The 12,124-nt window shown below is 40.9% G+C and overlaps 1 protein-coding gene across 4 annotated transcripts in view; it reads right to left on the bottom strand.

Moving 5' to 3' along the window:
* SLC16A4 (solute carrier family 16, member 4) overlaps positions 1 to 12,124 on the bottom strand; it is a 34,140-nt gene that overhangs the window by 16,049 nt on the left and 5,967 nt on the right. For 3 of the 4 annotated variants that reach the window (XR_824394.1, XM_010830877.1, XM_010830879.1), the window contains 4 exons: positions 3,854 to 3,986; positions 3,076 to 3,219; positions 2,733 to 2,894; positions 966 to 1,481 (listed from right to left, as the gene is read on the bottom strand). Coding sequence is in view for 3 of the 4 variants with exons in the window: in XM_010830877.1 (XP_010829179.1) it covers positions 966 to 1,481; positions 2,733 to 2,894; positions 3,076 to 3,219; positions 3,854 to 3,986 (955 nt within the window). In the remaining variant the exon portion in view is untranslated. The remainder of the gene's footprint in view (positions 1 to 965; positions 1,482 to 2,732; positions 2,895 to 3,075; positions 3,220 to 3,853; positions 3,987 to 12,124) is intronic. The other variant, XM_010830878.1, reaches the window with a different exon arrangement.

The raw sequence follows: 12,124 nt of genomic DNA, 5'->3' as shown, positions 1-12,124 counted from the left end.
CTTGGGCACACAAGTTTTATGACCGAAGCAGTTGGAAATGGGGTGCTGTAAGTTTTGCAAGGACTTAGTAAAAGTCTTTTCCAGAAATCGGCGAAAGAGAAGTTAATGTTGTGCTACTGAGAATTTCCAGGTAGCGCAAAGCAATTCTGTTTCCTTCATTTTCACTTTTTTAGATTCCCTGTTTTGTCAGCTGACAGAATCCATATTTTCTGGATCAAGCATTCTGTTTCCATTTATTTTTATAAATACTCAACTAAAATGATTGGTTTTATTTTTCATTCTAGTTCAATTTAAATGTTAGCCAATCCATTAATGACTAGCCTAAGTACACATATTTATCTTATCCCTTTACTATGAGTTAAAAGGGGAAATTTGTTAGCTACAAATATTACTAAAACATTATTGAATGCTAACGATAGTTCAGGTACTATTTTAAACTCTACATGCATTACTTGTTTAATCCTAATAACCTTACGAGAGTAGATACTATTATTCATATATTGCAGATAAGGAAATCAAGAGACAGAGGTGGCAAGTGACTTGCCCAAGGTCATAATGGTCATACCCTGCAAAAACTTGAACCTGGAAAATCTAGCTCTAGAATCAGTTCTTTCAACCACTGCACAGTCCTGTCTACGTCAGATTTTTTTTGCTTCCTAAAATGACTGTTTCCACTACGATCCAGTAAGGTTCAGTATCTAGCAAATACTTAGCTACTGATATGAAAATAAGACTTGGTTTGGGGTCCACTGTCTTGTAGGGAGAGCCTGTGTGCAAGATGCAGTGACAGATCTGTGAAAGGGAAGGCTTGCTGCTCCCATCAGCTTCAAAAAACTTGCTTTTCTGGCCCTCCCAAAACTCCTTTTTAAAAATATTATTTTTCTTCAACTTTTTAATAAAATGTAACCAATTTTTGTAGAATATATTTTTCCTTTTGAGGGTGAGGTAGAAGTAGGCTTTCTTACCAGCTACAGAAACAAGGTAGGAGGCATCCATGATGTTTATCCCCAATGTTTTGGCTCTGGCTACCAGGTGAAAGATAGGGATGAAATATGCCAGCTGACTGAGAACAAAAGACCACGTAAATATGTAGAAAAAAGAATTCTTAAAGAGAGAAAAGTCAAAGAGTTTTTGTTTACAGCTCCGTGAAGTAGTTTTTTTCCAATAAGTTTCTTCATTAGTTTTTCGGAAAAGTCCATTTCTGTTATATTCATTGTTGAACTCTTTGCTTTGATTTTGTGAGACAGTTAAACTTAAACCTGGTCGTTGTTCCTTCTGCATAATACTGTCCCCGATGGCCAACTCTTGTATCTCATTGCAGCATGATGTTTCTGTTCCACATGCTGCCTCTGGACCAGTTGGAGACAAACTACTTTCATCTTTAATATCAGAATCGCTCGTGCTTTTGATATGAATGGGTCGCAAGAGCATACTAGAAGGAACCAGATGCAATATGATAGCTCCAAGTAATATAAGAGCACCTAAACAGGAGAGAAAACTTGAGAAGTTAAACTAAAATTACCTCTTTGATTTCACAATACTCTGTATCCTTAGACTCAGAAGAGGCCCCACCACGAAATATTCAGTCATAGTACAATAATTTCTGGAAGCACTGCTTTGTCTTTGAATTTAGCTGAAAGTATTTAAATCCATTGACTTAACTGTTAGCTGTATACACTGATGTATCCTTGTGAAAACAGGGAGACCTTTGGAGATAGCCAGAAAGCCATACCAAAGGTGGCATGGGAGGAGTTATTTGTACTAAAGGAAAAAAATGTTTTGGGGTGTGGGGGTAGAGAGGGGGAGTCATATTTCAAATGATAGAAAATTACAATGTGTTTTAAATCCTGATTTGAGGCTTTAGATTTAGGTACAGAAAATACAGAATTGGGCAATGGGAATTATTTGGAAACTGCTTTAGAAGAGGAGATAGCCATTTCATCTCATGATGTTTTAAATTCCTTGAAAGAAGACAGATGCCATTGTTGCCCTTGAAACTGAGTAGTTGCTTGACTTCAGCATGTCCTGACCAAAGCTGTGACTCGTGTGTATTGCTTCTAGAGATAGAATTGGCTGTAGGTTCTACCATCTGGCTATCTTGTCTTAGGGATTTGTCAACTGGTCTTGTTCACCCTATTAGTGATTTTTTAAATGAGGAATGGAAAAGGGAAAGTTCAACAAAACTGCTCTGTAGGTAGGAATAGTCATGTATATTTACATATACATAGTTTTTTTCGCCAATAACTTGAGGTTATTTTAAACCAATTGTTTCAGGTATGAGAAAAAGTATAGAGTGAATGATTTTTACTCATGAAAATTTTATATATGACAGTATATAAATATTATTAAGGAACATAATCCTCTTTTTGCCCAATTCCATCCTTTTTAGTGAATCTAATGGAGGAGTCTTTTATTTTTATCTTTTTTAATGCAGATGTTTTTCTTAAAGAAAAAATGTGAAAAGAGAAGGCTTTGAGGAAGGGATTCTTGCTTCCCAGGAGTACTGCTATCCCTGCAAAGGTGTGCTCCCTTAGCCATACAAATTGCTCTCCATCCCCTCAGACTTGAATTCTGAGTTGCCTGTGTAGGCTGGTAAGGCCTTGAAGGAATTCAGAGTCTCTTTTGCTATCTGTTCTCCAGGGAAGAATCATGCTCACCTCCTCTCTAGTCATCAAAGGGAGAGGGCTCAACATTAAATCTTGCAGAATTGATTCTGCAGGTTCAGGACTCACCTGTCCAGTCATACAGATCTATTAGGACTTTGGTAAAGGGTGCTAACAGAAATGTCAGTCCCATCCCTGAACGGGCAATAGCTGTAGAAAGAGCTAATCGTTTTTTGAAGTATTTGGTAGTGACCACAGCAGCAACTTGGTACAAGAAAGCAGAGCCCAAACCTAAAAGAAAAATACAATGTTAATAGCTAGGAGTCACTTTCACATTAAGTGGCTTGGTACTGGATGAGATATTCTCCCGAACCTGAGATAATATAAGTAGGCCTTTGAACTCACAGTAAAAGGAAAGTTTCCTGGTTCCTTTTTTTTTTTTTTTAAAGTCTTATTTTCACAGTGGACTCACCAGGTAAAAATCCCATAGTCACACAAAGAAAGGGAATGCTTGTAGCCCAGCTGCTGATCAGATATCCACCAGCAACAAGGAAAGCCCCAAGACTGGAGGCAGTTTTCTCTCCAGTTATGTCACAAATAACAGCAACTAGAGGACCTTGGGAAAAGAAACAAATACGAGTTACATATGCCCCGGCATCCCTTCTCTTCTGGTGTACAGTTTAAATGGGCAACTGAAGAAAAATAAAAGGACTTTACTTTTGTGTATCCTTCAAAAGGGTGTCTGTATTGGGTTTCTTAATATTCCTAGTTCCACACTATTTTGCTTTTTTAGAAGAAGAGTTTTTGTTGTTTTTTGTTTGTTTTGAAGAAAAGATGATATAAATAAGATTTGGAATGGAAGCTTACTGAAAAGGTATTATAAAACTTCTGCAAGAAAAGGTTGTGTCTAGTGACCTATAACTAGAACAAAGCTCAGTTATTTATCTACACTGTGATGAGTATACTTAGATGATCAGGTCAGAGCTTTATGGTCTGACTTCCCAGTTGAGAGACTGACTCACTGAACCTATGATGTTAAATAGATTCTTCAATGTCATTTGTTTGAACCCTAATTTTTCCAGTTTTGCCAAATCAAGTGGAGGTAAAGTCCTTTTCTCAGCTTTACATATTGATAAATGAACCTGAGTTTTAGTAATGCTTCTGTCTTGAATGACTGACAGATGAGTCTTCTTGAAATTGCCCTTTGTGTTCCTTCTCCTTGGACAACAAGCTTATTGTCGACTTTATACCTGCAAAAAAACGAAGTGATGACATGATAGATCCAATCCAACCGGTTTGCTCTGAGGTGCCTTCAAACTCTTCTTGAAAAACCACAAAGAAAATTGCAAAAGTCTTGGTCATCCCCATCACAAATACATTTACCTAAATCAAAGCAGAACAGAGTCCAAGTCAGGTGGTGAGTAAGCCATTACAGGGGAGGTTAGAACTGCTGGCAGCTGTGATTCTCTGGCTCACCTGTATTTTACCAGTTTGTTTGTCAGTTCCTTTTTGTACCATGTTATATTTTATGGGGCGGTTGTCCCATTAGAGTGTCTAATCACATTACATGAAAGGATCTCATTTAATCCTCATTACGGAGCATGGAATAGGTATGTCAATATTGTATTAGAAATTCAGGGAACTTCCTTCCATGCTCCCAGTGCAGGGGGGTCCAGATTTGATCCCTGGTCAGAAAACTAGATTTCACATGCCACAGTTAAGAGTTAGCATGCTGCAACTAAAGATTCTCTGTGCTGCAATGAAGATCCTATGTGTCGCAAGAAAGATCCAGCACAGCCTGATAGATAGGAAGAAATACAGGAAGTTAAGGTTTAGAGAGCTTAAAGGTCATATATTGACCAACCACTGTACCATTCTGTTAACAACAGCATCTGTTCAAAATAGCTAATTCTAGGTACCTCTGTGAGAGAGATGTGTTGGTCCAAAAGAATTGTTCTGGGAGACTTTAGGTTAGCTAGACTAACCTAAGAGTTTGCTTTAACTCTGTTTTTGAGCTGAATATGCCTGGACAGCAAGGGTAATGAGGATGTATGGTCACCTTATGTTTGGGTCATGTGCCCCAACTCTTTGGTCCCACCTTACCCTCCTTGCCCGCACCATCCTTCTCCTCTCCACTAGGGGGAGCACCCTCTTTGAGGTCAGGTTTTCTTTCAGTGCAGTACTCACATTTTGGAATTCTGATTAGAAGGGGGGCAGTGAGGAGCAAGGTTCTGAGGGGAACTGGAAGGGAGACTTAGCCAGTCCCTGTAGTCAAAAAGCCCAGAAACCACTCCTACTCACTCTGTCTCCAGGGGCTTCCTAGTGGCCCCTTTCTTTTCCTTTGTTCAGTGGCCTTGTTTGAAGGCTACTCTCTCTGCTTTGAAGTTGGCCATGGTGGAGAGATTCCCTGGTGGCTCAGATGGTAAAGTGTCTGCCTACAATGTGGGAGACCCGGGTTCAATCCCTGGGTCAGGAAGATCTGGAGTAGGAAATGGCAACCCACTCTAGTATTCTTGCCTGGAAAATCACATGGATGGAGGAAACTGGTAGGCTACAGTCCATGGGGTCGCGAAGAGTCAGGTACAACTGAGCGACTTCACTTCCTATGCTTTGTGGAAGGACCACAGGTCCTGGGTTCCTTATCACTGATTCTTTCTCTCTGGTTCTGCACTCATCTCAATTTATAGTGAGATAGACATAGACAGTCATTCACTATAATTGACTGTCCATGGGATTTTCCAGGCAAGAATACTGGAGTGGGTTGCTATTTCTTTCTCCAGGGGATCTTCGGACCCAGGAATCAAAACTTGGTGTTCTGCATTGCAGGCAGATTCCTGCATTGAAGGCTGATCCTTTACTGACTGAGCTATGAGGGAACTCACGGTGTAGTTGTGAATACTGTGTTCTGCCTGCAGTCAGCCTGCCTCTGCTGGAATCTTGGCTCTGCTTTGTACTAGGGGTGTGAACTTGGGTGAACTACAAAAGTTACACTTCGTCTTTTGTAAAGTGGAGATAAAGGACTAGTTCATAGTTCATAGTTCCACCTAGTTCATGGGACTGTGAAGACAAAATTCTGGTAAATAATAACCTATTAACTATGTTTTTATCATTTTGTGTAACCATTCTGCTTTTCTAAGAGCTCGAGACTCATATTACTGTCTGTGATATCTTTCTAACTCAGGTTAACTTACCCAGAACTAAATTCATCTTTCTCTTACCCCATGCCTGTGTTTCCTTTTCATTTCTCTTGATTGGTACCATCTACTGACTCATCCAAATCAGAGACCTGCCTCCATTTAGAAACTTCCTTTCCTCAGCTTCTACCTGCTAAATAAAGTAATCAAGACGTTCTGCTCCATCCTCACCAATAGACTCTTCAGATAAGTATTATTTCTTGCCTGGAGTGAGGGACTAGGAATCAGTGGTGGCTCAAAGGCTTCAAAAGATGGGGTAGGGAGGAGGAAGTCCTTTAATTTATTCTTCCCATTCTGACTTGATAGAAACTATAAGACTTTACTTATTTAGAGTGAACAATGCTATGGGTACCAGGGCTATATATTAAAAAGTGAAAAGTCATTTTATTTTATCAAGCACTTTGTAATCATGATGTTCCTCAAAGGTGCCTTTATCAGGAAATGAGGTTAGAGAATATACACGAACTTTAAATGACACAGACTTGTTTCTTCTGGTTCAGAATACAAAGTGGTGATTGCGTCCTCTAATGAGCAAGGAGCAATACAATGGGTCCTCATTCTATAAAATTACCCTTCCTCCTCTTCTGTGGTCATGGACTCCATGCTGGCATCTGCAGGATGCTGGCTTCTAGGTTCTTAGCCACCTGAATTTGGCGAACTACTGGTCCCCAAAAAAGAACCTTTTGTCTCTGGTCTTTCCTTGATGTCTGGGCATAGCAGCAGTAAGTAGATGTGACTTGTCTCTACTAACTGGGACTGTACCTTCCACTGTGTATATCAAAAAGACCAAGGACACAGCCTTTGTATCTACTCTGCCTCCCTCCCTTAACTTGTAACCTTCCAACTTTGTTCCTATTTGACTTAGATAGTAAAAGTCTATCTAGATTTTTAGTCTAGATCCCAAGGTCTAGATATTCCGTTAGTTAACTGAAGTCTGTAGTCTACTATTTCATCTCATGTTTTGGACTAAGGTTGATGGGTTTCAGTCCTGTTCCAGAGTCCACATCAGACATTATAAATGGTCTTCCCCCAAAATAAAAGCCCTTAGAAATTCTGCAGCCCTCTCATTTCCTTTTTATCTTTAAGAGCATGCCTTCCTCCTACCACCTTCCTCCCATAGTAAGAACTCCCTCACCAGACCATTCTAAGAATTGTCTTGGGAAAGGAGGCTGGATCACAGTGGCTCCTTTTTAACGCAGAACATAAGGCTTTGTCAGAGATTATTGTTTAATAACAATAGAGTTTTGCCCAGAGAACGCACTGGTCATAGCAAACACCCTCTGCCAGCAACACAAGAGAAGACTCTACACATGGACATCACCAGATGGTCAGTACTGAAATCATTTTGATATATTCTTGGCAGCCAATGATGGAGAAGCTCTATACAGTCAGCAAAAACAAGACCGAGAGCTGACTGTGGTTCAGATCATGAACTCCTTACTGCCAAATTTGGACTTAAATTGAAGAAAGTAGGGAAAATCACTAGACCATTCAGGTGTGACCTAAATCAAATCCCTTATGATTATACAGTAGAAGTGAGAAATAGACTCAAGGGATTAGATCTGATAGAGTGCCTGAAGAACTATGGACAGAGGTTCGTGACATTGTACAAGAGAGAGTAATCGAGACCATCCCCAAGAAGAAGAAACAAAAAGGCAAAACGGCTGTCTGAGGAGGCCTTAAAAATAGCTCAGAAGAGAAGCCAAAGGCAAAGGAGAAAAGGAAAGATATACCTATTTGAATGCAGAGTTCCAAAGACTAGCAAGGAGAGATAAGAAAGTCTTCCTCAGTGATCAGTGCAAAGAAATAGAGGAAAACAATAGAATGGGAAAGACCAGAGATTGCTTCAAGAAAATTAGAGATACCAAGGGGGAACATTTCATGCAAAGAAATGTTTCATGGGCACAATAAAGGACAGAAATGGTATGGACCAAACATAAATAGAAGAAATTAAGACGAGGTGGCAAGAATACACAGAAGAACTATATAAAAAGGATCTTCATGACCCAGATAAACACAATGGTGTGATCACTCACCTAGAGCCAGACATCCTGGAATGCAAAGTCAAGTGGACTTTAGGAAGCATCACTACGAACAAAGCTATTGGAGGTGATGGAATTCCTCCAAGTGAGCTATTTCAAATCCAAAAGATGATGCTGTGAAAGTGTTGTACTCAATATGCCAGCAAATCTGGAAAACTCAGCAATGGCCACAGGACTGGAAAAGGTCAGTTTTCATTCCAATCCCAAGGAAAGGCAATGCCAAAGAATGTTCAAACTATCACACAATTGCACTCATCTCACAGGCTAGCAAAGCAATACTCAAAATTCTCCAAGTCAAGCTTCAATAGTACATGAACCATGAACTTTCAGATGTTCAAGCTGGATTTCGAAAAGGAACCAGAGATCAAATTGCCAACATCTGCTGGCATCTAAAAAACAAGAGTTCCAGAAACCATCTACTCCTACTTTATTGACTACGCCAAAGCCTTTGTGTGGATCACAACAATCTGGAAAATTCTTCACGAGATGGGAATACCAGACCACCTGACCTGCCTCCTGAGAAATCTGTATGCAGTTCAAGAAGCAACAGTTAGAAATGGATGTGGAACATCAGACTGGTTACAAATTGGGGAAGGAGTGTGTCAAGGCTGTATATTGTCACCATGCTTATTTAGCTTATATGCAGTGTGCATCATGAGATACGCTGGGCTGGATGAAGCACAGGCTGGAATCAAGATTGCCAGGAGAAATATCATTAACCTCAGATATGCAGATGACACCACCCATTTATGGCAGAAAGTGAAGAAAAACTGAAGAGCCTCTTGATGAAAGTAAAAGCATAAAAGCTGCCTTAAAACTCAACATTCAGAAAACCAAGATCTGGTCCCATCACTTCATGGCAAACAGATGGGGAAACAATGGAAACAGTGAGAGACTTTATTTTGGGGGGCTCAAAAATAACTGCAGATGGTGACTGCAGCCATGAAATTAAAAGACATTTGCTCCTTGGAAGAAAGACTATGACTAACCTAGACAGCATATTAAAAGCAGAGACATTGCTTTGCCAACAAAGGTCCGACTAGTCAAAGCTGTGGTTTTTCCAGTAGTCATGTATGGATGTGAGAGTTGGATTATAAAGAAAGCTGAGCACCAAAGAATTGATAGGCTTTTGAACTATGGTGTTGGAAAAGACTCTTTAGAGTCCTTTGGACTGCAAGAAGATGGAACCAGTTAATCCTAAAGGAAATCAGTCCTGAATATTCATTGAAAGGACTGATGTTGAAGCTGAAGCTCCAGTACTTTGGCCACCTGATGCGAAGAACTGACTCATGTGAAAAGACCCTGATGCTGGGAAAGATTGAGGGCGAGAGGAGGAGATGACAGACGATGAGATGATTGATGGCATCACCGACTCGATGGACATGAGTTTGAGTAAGCTCTGGGAGTTGGTGATGGACAGGAAAGTCTTGCGTGGTGCAGTCCATGGGGTCTCAAAGAGTTGGACACAACTGAACTGAACAAAACTATGTTATTCTACTCCAGGTTCCTCTCTAGTATCACCCTAGCTCTTGACCTTCACAAACTTCTTTCATCAATGAGTAGTCTGTTAGGTTATCTCTGCTTCCTCTCATCTCACTCCAATGCATGCCTCTTATCAACGTTATTAGAGACTTCATTGTTGCTAAACCAATAGCTCATATCATTTTTATCATATCTGGTCTCTGCACCATCTGCTTCTGCACATTTCTGCTTTAGCTTTTGTGATGCTAACCGCTAACTGCTTCTCAGTTTCCTCTGAGCCACCCTCCGCCCATCCCCTAGGCATCACTTTCTTCAAGGTTCTTTCCCAGCTGCGCAGGCGCAGGAGGGCCAGGAGCTACTCCACGTTCCAGGTCAGGAGGGGCGGCCATGAGGAGATAGCCCTTGTCCAAGGTAAGGAGCAGCGGCTGCGCTTTGCTGGAGCAGCCGTGAAAAGATACCCCACGTCCAAGGTAAGAGAAACCCAAGTAAGACGGTAGGTGTTGCGAGAGGGCATCAGAGGGCAGACACACTGAAACCATAATCACAGAAAACTAGTCAATCTAATCACATGGACCACAGCCTTGTCTAACTCAATGAAACTAAGCCATGCCATGTGGGGCCACCCAAGACAGGCGGGTCATGGTGGAGAGGTCGCACAGAATGTGGTCCACTGGAGAAGGGAATGGCAAACCACTTCAGTATTCTTGCCTTGAGAACCCCATGAACAGTATGAAACTGCAAAATGATAGGATACTGAACGAGGGACTCCCCAGGTCAGTAAATGCCCAATATGCTACTGGAGATCAGTGGAGAAATAACTTCAGAAAGAATGAAGGGATGGAGCCAAAGCAAAAATAATACCCAGTTGTGGATGTGACTGGTGATAGAAGCAAGGTCCGATGCTGTAAAGAGCAATATTGCATAGGAACTTGGAATGTTAGGTCCATGAATCCAGGCAAATTGGAATTGGTCAAACAGGAGATGGCAAGAGTGAACGTCGACATTCTAGGAATCAGGGAACTAAAATGGACTGGAATGGGTGAATTTAACTCAGATGACCATTATATCTACTATTGTGGGCAGGAATCCCTTAGAAGAAATGGAGTAGCCATCATAGTCAACAAAAGAGTCTGAAATGCAGTACTTGGATGCAGTCTCAAAAACGACAGAATGATCAAGGCAAACCTTTCAATATCACAGTAATCCAAGTCTATGCCCCAACCAGTAACGCTGAATAAGCTGAAGTTGAAGGGTTCTATGAAGACCTACAAGACCTTTTAGAACTAATACCCCCCCAAAAAATGTCCTTTTCATTATAGGGGACTGGAATGCAAAAGTAGGAAGTCAATAAACACCTGGAGTAACAGGCAAATTTGGCCTTGGAATATGGAATGAAGCAGGGCAAAGGCTAATAGAGTTCTGCCAAGAGAACGCACTGGTCATAGCAAACACCCTCTTCCAACAACACAAGAGAAGACTACACATGGACATCACCAGATGGTCAACACCGAAATCAGATTGATTATATTCTCTGCAGCCAAAGATGGAGAAGCTCTATACAGTCAGCAAATACAAGACCGGGAGCTGACTGTGGCTCAGATCATGAACTCCTTATTGCCAAATTCAGACTGAAATTGAAGAAAGTAGGGAAAACCACTAGACCATTCAGGTATGACCTAAATCAAATCCCTTATGATTATACAGTGGAAGTGAGAAATTGATTTAAGGGACTAGATCTGATAGATAGAGTGCCTGATGAACTATGGACAGAGGTTCGTGACATTGTACAGGAGACCAGGACCAAGACCATCCCCATGGAAAAGAAATACGAAAAAACAAAATGGCTGTCTGGGAGGCCTTGCAAATAGCTGTGAAAAGAAGAGAAGCGAAAAGCAAAAGAGAAAAGGAAAGATATAAGCATCTGAATACAGAGTTCCAAAGAATAGCAAGGAGAGGTAAGAAAGCCTTCCTCAGAGATCAATGCAAGAATAGAGGAAAACAACAGAATGGGAAAGACTAGAGATCTCTTCAAGAAAATGAGAGATACCAAGGGAACATTTCATGCAAAGATGGGCTCGATAAGGGACAGAAATGGTATGAGAAGATATTAAGAAGAGGTGGTAAGAATACACAGAACAACTGTACAGAAAATATCTTCACGACCCAGATAATCACGATGGTGTGATCACTCATCTAGAGCCAGACATCCTGGAATGTGAAGTCAAGTGGGCTTTAGAAAACATCACTACAAAGCTAGTGGAGGTGGTTGAATTCCAGTGGAGCTATTTCAAATCCTGAAAGATGATGCTGTTGAAGTGCTGCACTCAATATGTCAGCAAATTTGGAAAACTCAGCAGTGGCCACAGGACTGGAAAAGGTCAGTTTTCATTCCAATCCCAAAGAAAGGCAATGCCAAAGAATGCTCAAACTACCGCACAATTGCACTCATCTCACACGCTAGTAAAGTAATGCTCAAAATTCTCCAAGCCAGGCTTCAGCAATATGTGAACCGTGAACTTCCAGCTGTTCAAGTTGGTTTTAGAAAAGGCAGAGGAACCAGAGATCAAATTGCCAACATCCACTGGATCATCGAAAAAGCAAGAGAGTTCCAGAAAAACATCTATTTTTGCTTTATTGACTATGCCAAAGCTTTTGACTGTGTGGGTCACAATAAACTGTGGAAAATTCTGAAAGAGATGGGAATACCAGACCACCTGACCTGCCTCTTGAGAAACCTATGTGCAGGTCAGGAAGCAACAGTTAGAACTGGACATGGAACAACAGACTGGTTCCAAATAGGAAA

The sequence above is a fragment of the Bison bison genome, unplaced genomic scaffold (genome assembly GCF_000754665.1).
Source record: "Bison bison bison isolate TAMUID 2011002044 unplaced genomic scaffold, Bison_UMD1.0 scf7180017864519, whole genome shotgun sequence".
Taxonomy (NCBI): domain Eukaryota; kingdom Metazoa; phylum Chordata; class Mammalia; order Artiodactyla; family Bovidae; genus Bison; species Bison bison.
Note: the sequence above shows the minus strand (reverse complement) of the source record. Positions and strands in the feature narration are given on the sequence as shown.